A 19919-nucleotide genomic window follows, 5' to 3' on the forward strand; every position below is an offset into this window, starting at 1 on the left:
TTGGCTACGAGGAGCACAAGGTCCTGTCTTTCAGGTGTTATTCAACAAAGGCCTTTTCATCAAAAACAAAGTTATTCTACGAATTTAGTTAACATTTGTATAAACACACACAGTAAGCATTTTTATCAAATACAAGTATAAATACCCCACACACCACAGTACTCTACATATAACCCTTAATGAATTTCCCCCTTCAACTGTTCCAATTTAGCAACAAGATCCCATAAACCAGTACCCCCTTTTCAAAGGTATGGCCCAGAACACAGCACTCAAAACCTGGGGCGGGATTCTCCGACCACACGCAGGGTCGGAGCATCGGGGGGGGGGGGTGGGTTGCGGCATCGGGGGGGGTGGGGTTGCGGCATCGGGGGGGGTTGGGTTGCGGCATGGGGGGGGTGGGTTGCGGCATCGGGGGGTGGGTTGCGGCATCCGGGGGGTTGCGGCATGGGGGGGGGTGGGTTGCGGCATGGGGGGGTGGGTTGCGGCATCCGGGGGGTTGCGGCATGGGGGGGGGTGGGTTGCGGCATCGGGGGGGGGGGGGTTGCGGCATGGGGGGGGGGGGGTGGGGGTTGCGGCATCGGGGGGGGTTGGGTTGCGGCATGGGGGGGTGGGTTGCGGCATCGGGGGTGGGTTGCGGCATCCGGGGGGTTGCGGCATGGGGGGGGGTGGGTTGCGGCATGGGGGGGTGGGTTGCGGCATCCGGGGGGTTGCGGCATGGGGGGGGGTGGGTTGCGGCATCGGGGGGGGGTGGGTTGCGGCATCGGGGGGGGTGGGTGCGGCATGGGGGGGGTGGGTTGCGGCATGGGGGGGGGTGGGTTGCGGCATCGGGGGGGGGGTTGCGGCATCGGGGGGGGGGGGGGGGTGGGGTTGCGGCATCGGGGGTGGGTTTGCGGCATCGGGGGTGGGTTGCGGCATCGGGGGGTGGGTTGCGGCATCGGGGGGGGTGGGTTGCGGCATCCGGGGAGTTTGCGACATCGGGGGGGGGGGGGTTTGGGGGCAGCGGCGTGCAGAGAGGGGGGGCTACGGATGCCCTGGGCCAACGCACCGTCGCCCCCCCTCTGTACGCCGCTGCCCCCTACCCCAACCACCCCCCCCTCACCACCCCTACCCCCTCCAATGCCGCCCCCCATCTCTCGCAACGCCGCAACCCCCCCTCATCGCCGCAACCCCCCCTCTCAACACCGGGTCCCCCCCTCTCAACGCCGGGTCCCCCCCTCTCAACGCCGGGTCCCCCCCCCCCCCTCAACGCCGGGTCCCCCCCCTCAACGCCGGGCCCCCCCCTCAACGCCGGTACCCACACCCCGTCCCCCTCCCTCTGAAGGCCGGTACCCACACACCCCCCCTTCTCCCCTCCTCCCCCCTTCCTTCCTCCTCCCCCCCTCCTTCCTCCTCCCCCCTTCCTTCCTCCTCCCCCCTCCTTCCTCCTCCCCCCTTCCTTCCTCCTCCCCCCTCCTTCCTCCGTCCCCCCTCCTTCCTCCTCCCCCCTCCTTCCTCCTCCCCCCTTCCTTCCTCCGTCCCCCCTCCTTCCTCCTCCCCCCCTTCCTTCCTCCGTTAGTGGGGGGGGGGGTGCGGCGTTAGTGGGGGGTGGGGGGGTGCGGCGTTGGAGGGGGGTAGGGGTGGTGAAGGGGGTAGGGGTGGTGAAGGGGGTAGGGGTGGTGAGGGGAGGGGATTGGGGTAGGGGCAGCTGCGTGCAGAGGGGGGGCGACGGTGCGTTGGCCCTGGGCATCAGTCGCCCCCCTCCTCTGCACGCCGCTGCCCGCAACCCCCCCCCCAAATGCCGGGTCTGCCCCCCCCCCCCAAATGCCGGGTCTGCCCCCCCCAAATGCCGGGTCTGCCCCCCCCCCAAAATGCCGGGTCTGCGCCCCCCCCCAAAATGCCGGGTCTGCCCCTCCCCCCCCCCCAAAATGCCGGGTCTGCCCCCCCCCCCCCCAAAATGCCGGGTCTGCCCCCCCCCCCCAAAATGCCAGGTCTGCCCCCCCAAAATGCCGGGTCTGTCTCTCTCCTCCTCCTCCTCCTCCAAAAAACGCCGGGTCTCACCACTTCCGCAGCTGGTGAAACTGACGCGTATCGCGTCAGACAGCTGCTGGCCCCTCCGGGAACGGAGATTGCCAACTTAAAAGAAGGCCCCGACGCCGGAGTGATTAACACCGATTTTTCTCGCCGGAAACCCGCGTTACGACGGGCAATGGAGAATCCCGCCCCTGGTATGGATGCTCTGTGTCCTTTCCAAAACAGCAGGTTTGAATTTCTTCCAGAAAGCAATTATTTATTTTCAAGTTATCAATTAATCTGGAAACAGCTTTTAAAACGCAGAGAGAGAGAGACAGGACAAGACTTCTCTGTCTGAATCCAGCAGCCAAATATGAAAACGAAAGCAAAAACTCAGAGCCACACATCAAGCCCAAACCAAAACGAAAGTAAACCTCAGAGCCACAGCCCAGCTCCACCCACGCAATGACATCACTGAAGCCATGTGATAAGAGAAAAACATAAAGGGACAATCCCATGACAGGGGGCTGACACTCTCTCCAGCAAGTCTGCGTGTCGGTACCTTGAGCCTGCAGAGGCCTGAAGTCAAACCATAAACTGAGAGCAAGGTTTAACCTGAAATAAAATGTCTCTACAGAAAGATGAGGTCTGAAGGCAACCCTTGAGCTGAAGGCCCAGTTTGGTCCAGAAAGCCTGCTGCCTGTGAGTTTTGACTCGATAAGGAAGACCATTAGTGGCTGTAAACCAGAGACTTTAAATCTTTTAAAAAAATATTTTGATTAATAGTTTGCTTTTTTACACTGTACAAGAAATGGATGAAGCGGTTAGAATTTATATTTTGTTCCTCTTCGGCGTCCCCCTGTTCCACCTGCCCCTTTTCTGCTGTCTCCAGATCCTATCCTGAGCTCTTCCTTTCACCGAAGATGGTTTGTTCAGTATTTTCTTTTCATTTATAATTGCTTTGTGTGGGGTTCTCAGGTCCCTTTGTCAGTTTCTCCCTGGGCTCCCCTTTGGCGCTTCCTTGGGTCTCACCCCCCTGTTGCCCCCCTCCTGCATTCCTGTGGCTCTGGTGGTTCCCGTGCATCCCCCCCCCCCCCCCCCCCCCCTCTTCCCAACCGTTCTATCCATTATTGACTTTCAACACATCTTGGAACAGGCTGATGAATGGCTCCCACGTTTTGTGGAAGCCATCTTCTGACCCTCGGATAGTGTACTTGATCTTCTGCAAATGGAGAAATTCCAATAGGCGTACCAGCCAGTCCGCCGCTGTGGGTGGAGCTGCTGATCGCCAGCCGAGCAGGACTCTCCGGCGAGTGATTAGGGAAGCAAAGGCAAGTTCTGGCTGGTCCGATATCCCGAAGACTGCCACTCTTTGGCACAGCTCCACCCTCACTCCCACAACCTTGGACATTGCCTCGGAGAAGGCTGTCCAGAACCCAGCAAGTTTGGGGCAGGCCCAGAACATGTGGGCGTGGTTGGCCGGGCCTCCCTGGCACCGTTCACATTTGTCCTCCACCTCCGGGAAGAGCCTGCTCATTCGGATGCTTATCAAGTGTACTCTGTGCACCACTTTAAGCTGCATAAAGCTTGCGCAGGAGGTGGAGATGGCCCTGTTCAGTGCTTTGTTCCAGAGACCCCAACCTACTTCCGTCCTTGCTCTTCCTCCCATTTCTCCCTTGTTCCATCCAGTAGGGAGCATGTCCTTTCTAAGAGTCATCCGTATATGTCCCTGCAGATCCCCTTTCCCAGTCTGTGTCCAGTAACCCCTCCATTGTGACTCTCGGGGCCCTCATCGTCTCCTTGCAGAGAAAGTTTTTGATTTATAAAAGTCGGAGTTCCTGCCCGTTCAGTAGTTTCAGTCTCTCTGTCAGGTCTTCTTGGGTCACTAGTCTGTCCCCGTGTAGAAATCCCGAACTGTCAATGTCCCCCTGTCCTGTCTCCATCTCTTAAAGGTGGCATCTAGCAAGACCGGTGGAAATCTGTGGTTGCCGCAGATCCCCCATGGTGGACATCTCGGTGAGACCGAAGTGCTGCCTGACCTGGTTCCAGGTTCTCAGTGTTGCTACTACCACTGGGCTGGTTGTGTGTTTTGCCGGCAGGGATAGGAGTGCTGTCGTGGGCAAGGATCATTCCTGTGTAGGAAGACTCCCCCATCCTCACCCTTTCCATGTTTGGTTCCTTCACCCACCCCCTCACTTGCTCAGCTGTGACTGCACAGTGGTAGTACTGCAAGTTCCGGAGGGCCAGTCCTGCCATCAGATTCCACTTGTGTATCCGCATCCAGTTGTGGGCTATCTGGATCCCCAGCTTGCGGAATTAGTTTTGGGATATTTTAAATGGGAGAGCCTCCAGCTCTGCCCCTCCCCCACTCAGGTTCACCGGGAAAACCTCACTCTTGCCCAGGTTGAGTTTGCAGCCTGAGAAGGCCCAGAACTCTTCCAGAAGCTTTATGATTTCCTTCACGCTGCTCTGCGGGTCCGAGACGTACAGGAGCAGGTCATCCAGATAGAGTGAGACTCTGTGCTCTCTGCCTCCTCTTCGGAATCCCCTCCAGCCTCTCACGTCTCACAAGGCGATCCACAGCGGCTCAATTGTCAAGGCAAACAGGAGTGGGAACAGCGAGCATCCCGGTTGTTGGTCTGAAACCTCGTATTGGGGGCATTGTACAGTTTCATCATGAGGTGAACCCCATCCTTATCCAAATCACTCCAGTTCCAGTACCTCAATGAAATACTTCCATCCGACTCTACCAAACTGTTTCTGCATCCAGGTGTTCTCCCCCCAGATGGGTTCAGTATACTTTTCAGCAGCCATCTGATGTTCGTAGTCAGCTGTCTACCCTTAACAAAGCCTGTCTTGTCCTCTGCGACCCTCTCTGGTACACAGTTCTCCAACTGCTGAGCCAGGACTTTTGCGAGTATTTTCGCGGCCACATTAAGCAGCGAAATGGGTCTGCATGATCCTCATTCCATCGGGTCTTTGTCTTTTTTTGGACATCACTGGTGACATTGTGGCCTGTGTTAGCGTAGGCGACAAAGTGCCCCTCACTAATGAGTCTGTGAACATCTCCTGCTGATGCAGGGTGAGAGCCAGTGCAAATTTTCAGCAAAGTCTGCCGGGATCCCAACGTGTCCCGGCGCCTTCCCCGTCTGCATGCAGTTGTTGCTCTTCATGATCTGTCCCAGTCCTATTGGTGCTTCCAGCTCCCCCCACCTATCATCCCCCATGACTGCCACGTCCAGTTCTTCGAGGAACCGTTTAATCTCCGCATTCCCGTTGTGGGGCTCAGAGGTATACATTCCTCGGTAGAAGGCCTCAAACTCTTGGTTGACCTTTTTTGGTTCGGGTATCAGTCTGCCTCTGCTGTCCTTCACCTGCGCTATCTCCCTCGTGGCTGCCTGCTTTCTCAGCTGGTGAGCTAGTAGGGGGCCAGCCTTCTCTCCGTGCTCATAAAAGATCCCTCATGTCTGGCGGAGTTGATGCATTGCCTTCCTGGTGTACAGCAGGTTAAAGTCCATATGTAGCTTTATCCTCTCTGCCAGAAGCTCTACGATCAGGGCCTCGGAGTATCTTCTGTCAATTTCCAGTATGAAGTCGATCAGTTGTTGCCTGGCTGCCCTTTCTAGCCTAACTCTACGAGCCTTGCAGGGTATAATTTCTCCCCTAATCACAGCCTTCAGTGCCGCCCAGAATGTGGAAGGTGAGACCTCCCCGTTCCGGTTGTTAATAACGTACTCACCTAAGGCCTGTGATGTTTTTAGGCAGAAGGCCTTGTCAGCCAGGAGGTCCGTGTCCAGCCTCCATGTGGGGCGCTGGGCACGGCCCGTCTCCAACCTCACATCCATGTAATGTGGAGCATGGTCGGAGATGATGATCACGGAGTATTCCTCCCTATTTCTGGAAGCACTGATTTCCCCACTACAAAGAAGTTGATGCAGGTGTGCTGGTGAGAATAACAAAAACTCCGTCTCACCTGGGTGCAGGAACCGCCATGGGTCCACCGCCCCCATCTGCTCCATGAACGCTCTCAGTTCCCGAGCCATGCCTGTCGTTTTCCTAGTTCTAGAGTTTGATCTGTCTGTCAATGGACTTTGTACACAGTTAAAGTTCCCCCCACTCCACAATCAGTCGGTGCGTATTTATTTCAGGGATTTCCACAATGGTCTTTTTTACAAACTCCATGTTGTCCAGTTGGGTGTGTACATGTTAATCAGGACTAATCAGCACCCCCTGTAGGACACCGCTGACAATAATGTACTGTCCTCCTTGATCTGTAACAGTCTTTGTTGCCATGAACACTGTTCTCTTGCTTATCAGAATAGCTATCCCCTGTAGCAGGAATGGCCCCACCGGCCCTTCCTTACCCGCAGTCATTCCTTTCCCCTCAGGTGGATCTCTTGGAGGAAGATTATGTCGGCTTTCATACTTTTCAGGTGGGCGAAGACTCTGGATCTTCTCACTGGGCCGTTAAGTCCCCTTACTTGTCTTGGGGGGGGGGGGGGGGGGGGGGGAGAGGGGGAGGAAGAAAGAGTTTCTGTCCCCTCCGTCCTGCGGGATCAACCATTCTTACCTTGCAAATGCGCCCCTTCACTCTGGAGTTTCCCTTTGTTAGGGGGCTGTCCAAAATGATTGCCGTCACCGTACCCACCATGTGGTTGGGCCCTTGCGCTCCGGAGTTGCCCTTTGGCCAGGAGGCACCCAACATGGTCGGCAAGTGTGTGTCCCCCCCCCCCATTCACCTCCCACCTTCCACCCTCCCAAAGCCTGGTGCTCTCTCCCCGCTGGGAGATACACTGCAGCCTCCCTCTCTCTCATACTTCCTACCTAGCGCTAGCTTGTCCCGCTATTGTGGTGGTCCCCCTCCCGGAGTTGCTCTGAACCCCTCCTATACCTGATCCATTGCCATCCTCTGACTCCTCCTCACCCATTCCTGCGCTCCGCTGTTCTCGCCCCTTCCTTCCTTTGAGCTAGTGTCCTTGCTCAAAGTGAAGCAGTACTGTCCCATGCGCAAATTGTCGATGCCCGTAACTTTTTTTCTATATTTCTCTGCGACCTCCCCACCTCTGCTTTTTGTCCAGGCCATTCACCTGCACCAACGTGTCCCCGTCTGCCAGGGTGGTGAAATAATGTTCTTTATTCTGGAATGTCACCCGAGCCTGGCAGGGAATAACATCCCGAATTTTATACCGTTCTTGTACAGTGCCGTTAGGTGGTAAAACTCGGCCCTGCACTTTGCCAGGTTTGCCCCAATGTCCTTGTACACCCGTATTCTGTGCCCTTCCCAACAGCTCGCTTTGGTCTGCCATGCCCAACGCCGGATCCTCTCCCAATCCTGGTACCAGTGTAACTTGCCAATTATCATCCTCGGCTGCTCTCCGGCCTTGGGCTTCAGTCGGAGTGACCTGTGGGTCCTGTCACTCTCCGGTGGCTTGGGGGAGCTGTACCTTCCAACCAAGTTACCCAGCATCTGAGTAACGTAGTCAGTCAAGTCTCTGACCTCAATCCTCCCTGGTAGGACCACTATTCTGTCGCCAAGACCGGTTCTCTTGGTCCTCAACTTTCCCCTTCAGGCTCCCTTGGGTCACCACCAACCTGTTCATCTCTACCTCCAGGGCAATGATCCTGTCGCTCTGGTCAGTTGATACCATTCAAGCTCCTCAATTGTCTTTCTCTGAGCCTCCAGCTTCCTCCCCATCCCATCGAACCCTATCTGCAAGGCCTCTGCCACTTTGACTGCCACCTGGATCGCCACGTTGGTCTCTTCTTTAATGGCAGTTAATTCCTTGGTTCAGAATGTCTTCCATCCCATCTCCAGGGTTGTTGGTCTCCATCTCTTGGGGGTGGATAGGGACCCCTTGCTTTGTGGGTCCGCCAACTCGCTTGTTCGCTGCTTCTGCCTTTTTCCACTGCTTCTGGCTTTCTTGCAGCCTCTTGAGCTACTGCTTGCTGGCACATTGCTTTTCTTCCCTGCCTTTTCTCTTCAGGAGTTGAATCCGTCCGAATTTTTGGGCTCTATTCGGCCAAAAACGCCTATTTTACTGCATTCTGGAGGAGAGCCACCTGATGTGCGCTTGCTCACCACATCCCTGTTACCAGAAGTCCCAACTTGCTGTGGAGAAAGTGTGCTAAAGAACCACCACCTTGAGCAAAGACTTTTAAAAACATGTTTCCAATTAAGGGGTAATTTAGTGTGGCCAATCCACCTACTCGGCTCAGCGTTTTTGGTTGTGGGGGTGAGACCCTCGCAGACATGGGGAGAATGTGCAAACTCCACACGGACAGTGACCCACGGCCGAGATCAAACCTGGATCCTTGGCACTGTAGGAAGCAGTGCTAACCACTGTGCGACCATGCTGCCTCCTTAATCTACTCTAATTTTTAACTTTCAACCTTGTTATTTTACCCCTTTCAACCCGTGTTTGTCGGTCGTGTGTGAGGGTAGGTGAGAAAGGTAAAGTGGGTGATATTAACTTGTTGTTAACCAGTTGTATTTACTGCATATTTAATGATAGTTCTAGTTATAAATTAAGCGATTGTACTTACAATTACAAACCCAGTGACTGTAATTATTGGCCAGCCAAGGGCCAAAGACTTTGGGTATTTTTATAAGAATTATTGGTTAATTTACTTGTGTTATGACTTCAGGGTCTGTGGGGCTGAAATTGACCACACGCTCATCCAGGGTGGTGGGCAGGGTGGTCAAGAACGTAGTCCTTTATTGGGCAAAGCATTAAGAGTCCTTCCTGTTCACTTGCCCTTTATTTTTGCTGTTCTTAATGTTGATCCATGGATGATTAACGGACATGTCTATTTAATGCATCTTTAGCTCAAGCAGGAAGAATCCCAAAGTATAAGGAGAGGTCATTTGCTGGTTTAAACTGGAATGGCAGGCTTTTAGGATCCAGTGGAAGAGATGGGTTGGGGATGCGGTTTAATTGATTGGATGGTGGCCAGAAAATGCCGTGTTCTGCCTGGTACAGTTGGTGATTGGACCCTGCTCTAGTGGGACGCCTTTCAGAATCCTAAGGCGTTTCGGTTTCAATTCTGGCAGCACACAGGGAGAACCGACTACCTCTCTCCCCAGAAAGCCTGCTGCGAGTGCCATCTCTCTCCAGAAAGCCTGAGAATGCCATCTCTCCCCAGAAAGCTGTGAGTGCCATCTCTCTCCCCAGAAAGCCTGTGAGTGCCATCTCTCTCCCCAGAAAGCCTGAGTGCCATCTCTCTCCCCAGAAAGCCTGCTGCGAGTGCCATCTCTCTCCAGAAAGCCTGCTGAGTGCGCCATCTCTCTCCCCAGAAAGCCTGAGTGCCATCTCTCCCCAGAAAGCCTGCTGAGTGCCATCTCTCTCCCCAGAAAGCCTGCTGCGAGTGCCATCTCTCTCCAGAAAGCCTGCTGAGTGCGCCATCTCTCCCCAGAAAGCCTGAGAATGCCATCTCTCCCCAGAAAGCTGAGTGCCATCTCTCCCCAGAAAGCCTGAGTGCCATCTCTCCCCAGAAAGCCTGAGAGTGCCATCTCTCCCCAGAAAGCCTGAGTGCCATCTCTCCCCAGAAAGCCTGAGTGCCATCTCTCCCCAGAAAGCCTGAGTACCATCTCTCCCCAGAAAGCCTGAGAGTGCCATCTCTCCCCAGAAAGCCTGCTGAGAGTGCCATCTCTCTCCCCAGAAAGCCTGCTGAGTGCCATCTCTCCCCAGAAAGCCTGAGTGTGCTATCTCTCCCCAGAAAGCCTGAGTACCATCTCTCTCCAGAAAGCTTGAGAGTGCCACCTCTCCCCAGAAAGCCTGCTGAGTGCCATCTCTCTCCAGAAAGCCATCTCTCCCCAGAAAGCCTGCTGAGAGTGCCACCTCTCCCCAGAAAGCCTGCTGAGTGCCATCTCTCCCCAGAAAGCCATCTCTCCCCAGAAAGCCTGCTGAGAGTGCCATCTCTCCCCAGAAAGCCATCTCTCCCCAGAAAGCCTGCTGAGAGTGCCATCTCTCCCCAGAAAGCCATCTCTCCCCAGAAAGCTTGAGTGCCACCTCTCCCCAGAAAGCCTGCTGAGTGCCATCTCTCCCCAGAAAGCCATCTCTCCCCAGAAAGCCATCTCTCCCCAGAAAGCCTGCTGAGAGTGCCATCTCTCCCCAGAAAGCCTGCTGAGTGCCATCTCTCCCCAGAAAGCCATCTCTCCCCAGAAAGCCTGCTGAGAGTGCCATCTCTCCCCAGAAAGCCTGCGAGTACCATCTCTCTCCAGAAAGCCTGAGTGCCATCTCTCCCCAGAAAGCCATCTCTCCCCAGAAAGCCTGCTGAGAGAGCCATCTCTCTCCCCAGAAAGCCTGAGAGTGCCATCTCTCCCCAGAAAGCCTGCTGCAAGTGCCATCTCTCTCCCCAGAAAGCCTGCTGAGAGTGCCATCTCTCCCCAGAAAGCCTGCTGAGAGTGCCATCTCTCTCCCCAGAAAGCCTGAGAGTGCCATCTCTCTCCCCAGAAAGCCTGCTGAGAGTGCCATCTCTCTCCCCAGAAAGCCTGCTGAGAGTGCCATCTCTCTCCCCAGAAAGCCTGCTGAGAGTGCCATCTCTCCCCAGAAAGCCTGAGAGTGCCATCACTCTCCCCAGAAAGCCTGCTGAGAGTGCCATCTCTCTCCCCAGAAAGCCTGCTCAGAGTGCCATCTCTCCCCAGAAAGCCTGAGTACCATCTCTCTCCAGAAAGCTTGAGAGTGCCACCTCTCCCCAGAAAGCCTGAGTGCCATTTCTCTCCAGAAAGCCTGCTGAGAGTGCCATCTCTCCCCAGAAAGCCTGTGTGTGCCAACTCTCCCCAGAAAGCCTGAGTACCATCTCTCCCCAGAAAGCCTGCTGAGAGTGCCATCTCTCCCCAGAAAGCCTGAGTGTGCCAACTCTCCCCAGAAAGTCTGAGTACCATCTCTCCCCAGAAAGCCTGAGTGTGCCAACTCTCCCCAGAAAGCCTGCTGAGAGTGCCATCTCTCCCCAGAAAGCCTGCTGCGGTGAACAAAAGATGTGCTAAGAAACACTTTCTCTTTTGCTTATTGTTTTAACCCCTTTCCACTCATCTGTTTGTCTGTGTTGTGTGCGTGTGTGCGCATACAGGCTCACATATATCGATATAATATAGTGGGGCGGCAAGTTAAAGTCGAATGTGAAATTAGTTAATAATTAACCAGTTGCATTTATTGCATATCTTATTATAGTTCTTCATAAAAATAAACAGTAATTGTGTTTGAATTTACAAACCTGGTGATTGTAATTATTGGTCAGCCGAGGGACATAGACTTGGGGTATTTTTTAGAAGAATTATTGGTTAATTCACTTGCCTGGTGACTCGGGGACCTGTAGGACTGCTGTTGACCGCACACGAGACCACGGTGTCAAAAGAACACAAAAGGGGAGAGAATGGATGGATGAGCTCATCGGTTGTTAAGGCCGAAACCCAAACTAAATGAGCCGCCGAGAGCAGTAATTATCTGCTTCCATAAATACCACATGAAGGAGGAGGTGTTAAACTGGGCGAAGCAGAAGCGGGAGGGGCAGTGGGATGGTGCCAGAGTTCGGATTTACCAGGACTTGACGGTGGAGTTGGCAAAGAGACGAGCGATGTTCAGCCGAGTGAAGGCGGCACTGTACAACAAGGGGCTGCGATTTGGTCTGGTGTACCCGGCAAAGCTTAGGGTGACGTACAACATCAAAGATTTTTATTTTGAAACGGTGGAGGCGGCTGAGGTGTTCATGAAGGCAGAGGCTTGGGACAGAAGTGAGGAGTGGAGCTGGGAGACAGATCGTGGACTGTGATTGGGGAGCTGGAAAATGTATAAATGTTATAACTTTCTTTTCACTGACCTGTATTGTAACTTACTTGACTTCACATTGTCATAGAATTTAAGTTTTTGTTTGGTTTGATTGGCATTTTTGCTCATTTTTTTTGCTGCAACCGTTCTATGTTATTTAATTGACTTGCATGGGTTGGATTGTTTTTCTTTTTCTTCTGGGACTGGGTGGGAGGAGACAGAATGCCTTTTTGGGGAGGGGGGGGGGACACGGGAGGACGACACCACCCAGCCATCTATCTAAAGTCAGCTAGTGAACGGTGCAGTGAGAGGAGGGCTGCGGACATTGGAGCCTGGTTAGCAGGTTTCGATGGGCCTACGAGGCGAGCAAGTGGAGGGGATCGTTACTAGGTGAGATTTTTTGAGGGGAAGTGCAGGAGGGGATTCTGGGAGGGTGTTCAATGTTAATAATCGAAAGGGATGGGTCAGGCTCATGGAGCAGGGCCCGGTGGTATGATGATGGTGGATAAGAAGGGGGAGGGGTAAGAGACCCTCAGTTAGGATAGTCAAGTGGAACATGAGGTGGTGGGAGGCCCAATCAAGAGGTCAAGCGTGGTTGCGCATCTTAAAAGTTTGAAGGCCGATGTAGCACTCACCTGAGGGTGAAGGACCAAGCGAGACTTAAAAAGGGCTGGGTTAGTCAGGTGCTTCATTCTGGATTTGACGGAAGAGCTCAAGGGGTAGTGGCGGTGATGGTCAGCAAAAAGGTACAGTTCCAGATGGAGAAGGTGGTTGCAGATGAGGGGGGTAGGTATGTGATTGTGACAGAGGCGCTGAAGGGGCGGCTAGTAGCGCTGATAAGTATATATGGTCCCAACTGGGACGATGTGGGATTTGCAAAGGTGTGTAGGATCATCTCCGACTTGGACACACATGAACTGATAGTGGGGGGGGGGGGGGTTTGGAACTTGGTGCAGGAGCCAAAATTGGACAGGTCACAACCACGCTTTCTGGTCCCATCCTGGGGGGGGGGGGGGGGGGGGGGGGGGGGGGGGACTAATGGTGGAAATGGGAGGGGTGGACCCTTAGAGGTGTCTGCACAAGGGAGCGGGAATACTCGTTTTTCTCAGCGGTCCATAAGGTCTACTCGCGGAGAGACTTTTTTGTTGTGGGGAAGGCTTTGCTGGCTGGGGTTAAAGGGTCGGAGTACTCGGTAATTTCAATATCAGATCATGCCCTGCATTGGGTGGATATGGTGCTGGAGAAGGGGATGGTACAGAGACTCAAGTGCGAGGCTTCTGTGCCAAAATTGAAAAAGTAATCGAGGAATATGTAGGTTATAACTGCATGGGTGAAGTGTCGAAGGCGGTTGTCTGGGAGGCTTTAAAGGTGATGGTGAGGGGTTGGGTGATCTCGTTCAAGGCTAGGCTAAAGAGGAGAGGTTGGAACATCAGAGGGTAATAGATGACATGCTGGAGGTAGACAGGAGGAATGCAGGAGATAGGGACCCAGCGCTGTTGGAAAAGAGGAACTCCAGGCGAGCTTTGCCCGACTATCTACCAGGAAGGTGGTACACCAGTTGAGGCGAGCAAGGGGGGCAGTTTACGAGCATGAAGAGAAGGCAGGCAGTATGTTGGCGGGTCAGCTGCGTAGGGAGGCTGCGGCAAGGGACAGTGTCCCCGTGCGGAACAGGACAGGGAAGTTGGTGGTATCTCCAGATTGGATTAACAAGGTATTTAAGGAATTCTATGAGAGGTTGTACAGGTCAGAGCTACCTGGGGGATGCCGGGAGATGCAGGAATTTCTGGATGGGCTGGAGTACCCGAGGTTAGGGAAGGGGAACAGGGCGAGGAGAGAAGGAGCGATAGTGGAGCAGGAGATAAAGGATACGATTGGGAGGATGCAGTCGGGGACGGATGGGTTTCCTGTGGAATATTATAAAAAATTCAAAAATAAGCTGGTACCGCTGGTGGGGATGTTTGAGGCGGCGATAGGGAAGGGGGTGTTACCACAAACTTTGGGGCAGGCATCGATTTCCCTGTTACTTAAGAAAGACAAGGATCCGACGGAATGTGGGTCGTCTAGGCCCATATCACTTTTAAACATGGACGCAAAGATATTGGCGAAGGTACTGGCAGGTAGGCTATAAAATGAAATGAAATTTGCTTATTGTCACAAGTAGGCTTCAAATGAAGTTACTGTGAAAAGCCCCTAGTCGCTACATTCCGGCACCTGTTTGGGGAGGCTGGTAAGGGAATTGAACCCGCGCTGCTGGCCTGCCTTGGTCTGCTTTCAAAGCCAGCTCTTTAGCCCGGTGTTAAACCAGCCCCTTTTATAGATTATTGTCACAAGTGGGCTTCAATAAAGTTACTGTGAAAAGCCCCTAGGAGTGTCTCCTGAAGGTGATAGGTGAAGATCAGACGGGGTTTGTGAGAAGGAGGCAGCTCTTTTCAAACATTAGGGCACAGAATGTGGTTATAGTACCGGCGGAGGGGAAGGAAACAGAGATGGTTGTGGCATTGGGCGCTGATGGGGGTACTTGATGGCTGTTCTGGAGCGATTTGGAATTGGACCCAGATTTGTGGACTGGGTAAAGTAATTATATAAGGAGCCGAGGGCCAGTGTCCGCACAAATAAGTGTGGGACTAGGCAGGGATGTCCTATGTTCCCCCTGCTGTTTGCACTCGCGATTGAGCCATTGGCCATCATATTAAGAAGTTCGGGGGTTTGGAAAGGGATAGTGCAGGAGGATAAAGCATAGGGTGTCCTTATCTGCCGATGGCTTGCTGTTTTACGTGTCAGAACCAAGTGTGTCAATAGGGGGAATACTGGAGCTGCTTTGGGTATTTCTCGGGGTACAAATCTAGACAAGCGAATATTTTGTTGTGTCAGCCAGGGGGGTTGGGGGGGGGGGGGGGGCTGCCATTCCGTAAGGCAGGGACTCCCTTTAAATACCTTGGGGTGCAGGTTGCTCGTGACTGGGGGTGGGGTGCTCCGTAGGTACAACATTTCTAGTTTGGTGGGGTGGGTGCAAGCTGATCTGGCAAGGTGGGATGGTCTCCCTCTGTCACTGGCGGGTCGGGTACAGGTGGTTAAAATGAATGTGCTGCCGCGATTCCGGTTTATTTTTCAATGCCTGCCAATTTTCCTGCCAAAGGCTTTTTCCAGAGAGATTGAGGGAAGGATTACTTTGTTCATATGGGGAGGGAAGGTGGCCAGAATTAAAAAGGTGCTACTACAGAGAGGAAGGCAGGCAGGGGGTTTGGGTCTCCCGAACCTGATGTATTATTACTGGGCGGCGAAGGTGGAGAAGGTGTGGAGCTGGGTCAGAGGGGTTGATTCCCAATGGGTCAGAATGGAGGAGAGTTTGGGTAGGGGGTCAGGATTGAAGGCGCTAGCGACAGCGCCACTCCCAAAGGCTCCGGGAAGATACTCAGGGAGCCCGGTAGTAATAGCTTAGTTGAGAATTTGGAGGCAGTTTCAACAGCACTTCAGTTTGGGGACAGGGTCAAGGGAAATGCCGATTCGGGGGAACCATAGATTTGAGCCAGGGAAGCGGGATGGAAATTTTCTGAGATGGAACGAGAAAGGAATTAGGACACAAAGAGATTTGTTTCTTGGGGGCCGTTTTGCGGGATTGAAGGAGCTGGGAGCGAAGTATGGGGCTGGAGCAGGGGGAAATGTTTAGATACATGCAGGTTCGAGACTGCCAGAAAGGAGATACAGAGTTTCCTAGTAGAGCCGGCTTCCACATTGCTGGAGGAGGTGCTGACAACAGGGGGACAGGAGCTATTTTGGAGGAGGAGAAGGCGCTGCTAGAAGGGACAAGGCAAAGTGGGAGGAATAGTTGGGAGAGGGTATGGAGGAGGGGTTCTGGTGTGAGGTGCCCAGGAGGGTGAACGCCTCCACCTCGTGTGCGAGGTTGGGGCTGATACAGCTGAAGGTGGTGTATAGAGCACACCTTGGCGAGGATGAGCAGGCTCTTTAAGGGGATAGAAGATGTGTGTGAATGTTGCCGGGGGGGGCGCAAACCACATTTTGGTCCTGTCCAAAGCTGGAGGATTACTGGAAGGAGGTGTTTAAGGTAATCTCTAAAGTGGTGCACGTGAAACTGGACCCAGGCCCTCGGGAGGCCATATTCGGGGTGTCGGACCAGCTGGGGTTGGAAACGGGCGCGGAGGCAGATGTTGTAGCCATCGCCTCGTTGATCGCCCGAAGGCGGATCCTGTGCCCTGGCGTGGCGGGGGGGCCTGCTGGAATTCTTCAAGTTTGAAAAGGTCAAATTTAAACTGAGGGGAAGGATGGAGGGATTCTACAATTCATGGGAATTATTCATTATGCTCTTTCGAGAATTGGATCACATCGAACACTAAGGGCGGGGTGGGGGGGGGGGGGGTGGGAAGAGAGAGAGAGAGAGAGAGAGAGAGAGAGACTGTACATGTTAATGGTGACCATGGGTGATTCCGGATTCTTTTTTGTCATTTGTTTATGTTAACATGCGGGCTAATGTTTGGGGTTTGGTGGGAGGATGGGATCGTTATTATTGATATGGGGATTGACATTAAATGAAATGAAAATCGCTTATCGTCACAAGTGGGCTTAAAATCAAGTTACTGTGAAAAGCCCCTAGTCGCCACATTCCGGCGCCTGTCCGGGAAGGCTGGTACGGGAATTGAACCGTGCTGCTAGCCTGCCTTTGTCTGCTTTAAAAGCCAGTGATTTAGCCCTGTGCCAAACATTACATTCGTTACTGATTATTGTTTGTTGTTGGGTGTAAATTTGGGAGAAATTGTGAAAAAAGAAAATAACAAATACTTTTTTAAAAAAGGGAGATTGCAGAAAGTTGCCACACAGAGGGATTTGCATGTTCTTGTGCATCAATCACAGAAAGCTAGCATGTTAGGTCAGTAGGAAATAGGGAAGGCAAACAGAAAGTTGGCCTTCATTTCAAAGGGAATGGGGTATAAAAATGGTGAAGTCTTGCTAAAACTATACAAGGCACCAGTTAAAACACATCTGGAATTCTGTGAACAGTTTGGGTCCCCTTACCAAAGGAAAGACATCCTGGCATTGGAGGCAGCTCAGAGAAGGTTCACTCGGTCCATCCCCAGCATGGAGGGATGTTCTTATGAGGAGAGCTCGAGTACGATAGGCCTGTACTCATTGGAGCTTAGATCTTACTAAGACATATAGAATTGTCAGGGGGCTTTACAGGGTAGATGGTGAGAAGATGTTTCTCCTTGTGGGAGAGTCTAGGACCAGAGGGCATAATCTCATAGTAAGGGAGTCACCCATTTAAGACAGAAATGAGGATGAATTTCACTCTCAAAGATCAGTAACTCTGTGGGTTAGATTTCAGGCAGGAGCGCATGCGGAAGATGGGCTTCACAGAAAACATGTGCGCACACGCGACAGAACACAGCGAACCAGGGTTTACAGAAATGAAAGGAAAAACCATTTTTATTTTTCATTCTTTCTTGCCTATTTACACATTTCAGCGGCAATGTGCCCAGAGTTGATTCTGCCAGTCCCATATGCGCCCAACTGCTCGCTTGCTCCCTTCGCGCCCCCAACCTCCCCCCAACCCCGTGCCCCCGAGCGGGAGAATGGGGCAGAGCTCAGTGGAGCTTTCCCAAGTCAATCTCCAGGGACCCACGCATGTTACCAACAATGCCTGATGAACCGACACTCTTCAACCCAGCCAACCCCCCCACCCCACTCACCGCGCATGGGTCACCGGACAGGGGTATGAATAATGCTCACTCTGCACTGTCCATATCAAACACTCCCAGGCCGTGTACAGCATGGGGTTAGATACAGAGTAAAGCTCCCTCTACACTGTCCCCATCAAACACTCCCAGGACAGGTACAGTACGGGGTTAGATACAGAGTAAAGCTCCCTCTACACTGTCCCCATCAAACACTCCCAGGACAGGTACAGCACAGGGTTCGATACAGAGTAAAGCTCCCTCTACACTGCCCACATCAAACACTTCCAGGACAGGTACAGCACGAGGTTAGATACAGAATAAGCTCTCTCTACACCGTCCCGAGGAACAATCTATAGCGCGAGTTTACCAAGGTGTCGCGGAATGGAACGGAAGGTGCACCAACGGAAGGGGCGAGCGACAGGGCTAAGCGGGCACCGGGGCGAGGCGGATACCTGACGCAAGCGAGGGCACAGGAGAACCAACCAGCCACCTCTCCACACACACACAATCTCTCTGTTTCTCAAGCTTTGTTTCGGGGGTGGACAGGGAGCGCATGGGAGGGGATGATTTCAATATCCAACTACCCCAGCCAGCACACTCAACCGACCACATAAAAGCCCAATCTCTAATTGGCCTCCCTCAAAAAAATGGGAGACACAGCGATCGAGAGAGAGAGAGAGCGAGAGAGAGAGAGAGAGAAAGCAAGAGCGTGCGCGAGAGACTGAGAGAAAGATGCCAACATTCAAGGTACACAAAGAGTAAAAATATTGGGCGACATTAAAAATGCAAGGATTAAAAAACAGACAAATAATATATATATATATGTATAGAGAGAGAGAGAGAGAGACGGACAAAATAAAAATGGAAATCCACTGAAGACCATTGATGGCAAGGGAGCGGGAAGAGAGGTGGGAAGATTCAGCCTCAATCTCAAGGCCCGAGGCCTAGGCATTGGATCACAAGGGCCAAAGGACGAGTCCATGACGCACAGCATGGTGGAGGCAGGAGCCCTCAAGCACAGTTGAGAGCTGAGAGAGAGTGGAAACCAGGTCCCATACCCTCCCTTCCCATCAGCCCCCATTTTGAGATCCCCCTCCCCACCTCCAGTCAGCCTGACCATTTCACCCTCAGATCTTGCATCCCCACCCCGCCCCCCCATTGCCCTCCCTCTGCCCCACTCCCACCCTAAGTCCTTGTGGGAGCGTGTTAGGATGGGGAGGAAACGGTGGGCCAAAACCGGGTGCCAAAGGGTCAAGGGCAAGGCCGGATGGCCTAGGAGCCTCCCATCTGGTCAACTTGGAGTGCGTTCGCGCTGACGGTCAGGCATGGGTCCTTGTGCGAGTCAGGCTTGAACGCCAAGAGATCAAAAGAGCACTGGGCTGCGTCCGCGGGCGGAACCTGCGCAGCCGAGGAGGCACCGAAAGGGTCGGGTCCCTGCTCAGGTGCCTTGTGTTTCCTCATGTGTTTCATCAGGTAGGTCTCCTGTAGGGGAAGAGAGACAAGACAAGGCTTCACATTGGAGAATCTCCCCCAGCGATAGCGAAACCCCAACCCTTCCCATGCCTCCCACCCTACTTCATACCCAGTGTCAGTATTGAGCACTTCCATGGAAAGGTGCAATATGGAACTCCCTCTACAATACCCTGACAGTGTAACCACCCCACATTATACCTTGTGTCAGCATCGAGCCCTCCCAAGGACAAAACGTTGGGTTCCCTTTATAAAACGAGAATCGAACAAAGGCAGAGCACGACTAGCCCCAGAAGGGTGGCACGGTGCCACAGTGGTCAGCACTGTTGCCTCACAGCATCAGGGACCCAAGTTCAATTCAAACCTAGGGTGACTGTGTGGAGTTTGCACATTCTACCAGTGTCTGCATGAGTTTTTCCCAGGTGCTCCGGTTTCCTCCCACAGTCCAAAGAGGTACAGGTTAGCTGGACTGGCCATGCTAAAGTGTCCCTTGGTGTTTAAAGGTTAGGTGGGGTTATGGGTTACAGGAATAACCCCTGGGGTAAGCTGAGGTAGGGTGCTCTTTCAAAGTGTAGACTCAATGGGCTGAACGGCCTCCTTCAGGTATTATTCTACGTCTCACCCACTAAAGTCTCACCCACTTATGCAGAGCTCCCTCTGAAAACGGGAAACTGACAAAGGGGGAACATGCTAACCTTCCTGTAAATAAGGTCATTTGGCATTCTGAATTCTTCGTGTACCCGGACAGGCGCCGGAAAGTGGGGATGAGGGGATTTTCACAGTAACCACTGCCTACTTGTAAGCCTACTTGTGACAATAAAGAACATTAAATTCAAGCCATTTTTACCCAGTGGCAGCATCGAGTACTCTCAGGGAGTACTCCCTCAACATTACCGACAGTGTAACACCTACATTGAGTACTCTCAGGGAGTACTCCCTCAACATTACCGACAGTGTAACACCTACATCGAGTACTCTCAGGGAGTACTCCCTCAACATTACCGAC

The 19919-nt window shown here is 53.2% G+C and overlaps 2 protein-coding genes across 5 annotated transcripts in view; both read right to left on the minus strand.

The window, feature by feature from the left end:
* Nucleotides 1-8332: 8332 nt before the first annotated feature.
* Nucleotides 8333-11745, minus strand: LOC119950953 (collagen alpha-1(IV) chain-like). Of its 4 annotated transcripts, XM_038773973.1 has the most exons (3): nucleotides 10786-11745; nucleotides 9999-10749; nucleotides 8333-9954 (listed from the first exon to the last, which is right to left on the minus strand). In XM_038773973.1, the coding sequence occupies exons 1-3, from the start codon at nucleotides 10871-10873 to the stop codon at nucleotides 9012-9014; spliced, it is 1782 nt and encodes a 593-aa protein (XP_038629901.1). In that variant the 5' UTR covers nucleotides 10874-11745; the 3' UTR covers nucleotides 8333-9011. The 4 variants fall into 4 exon arrangements, with proteins under 4 accessions (XP_038629901.1, XP_038629902.1, XP_038629900.1 ...); XM_038773974.1 differs by having other exon boundaries at nucleotides 8333-10123; nucleotides 10678-11745; XM_038773972.1 differs by having other exon boundaries at nucleotides 9999-11745.
* Nucleotides 11746-18593: 6848 nt separating this feature from the next.
* The window catches only part of LOC119951007 (zinc finger protein 384-like), a 25052-nt gene continuing 23726 nt past the window's right edge, over nucleotides 18594-19919 (minus strand). The window contains exons 4-5 of the mRNA XM_038774039.1: nucleotides 19551-19612; nucleotides 18594-18925 (exon numbers count right to left, since the gene is read on the minus strand). Of these exons, the coding sequence (XP_038629967.1) occupies nucleotides 18716-18925; nucleotides 19551-19612 (272 nt within the window). The 3' untranslated portion in view covers nucleotides 18594-18715. The remainder of the gene's footprint in view (nucleotides 18926-19550; nucleotides 19613-19919) is intronic.

The sequence above is a fragment of the Scyliorhinus canicula genome, chromosome 16, assembly GCF_902713615.1.
Source record: "Scyliorhinus canicula chromosome 16, sScyCan1.1, whole genome shotgun sequence".
NCBI classification, from domain to species: Eukaryota; Metazoa; Chordata; class Chondrichthyes; order Carcharhiniformes; family Scyliorhinidae; genus Scyliorhinus; species Scyliorhinus canicula.

Coding starts and splice junctions, on each gene's coding strand:
- LOC119950953 (XM_038773972.1), bottom strand. CDS start 10,873: ATGGTACTCAGACTTTCTGGGGAGAGTTGGCACACTCAGGCTTTCTGG. Junction 9,955..9,998: donor AGCAGGCTTTCTGGGGAGAG/GTGGCACTCAAG, acceptor TTCTGGGGAGAG/ATGGCACTCTCAGCAGGCTT.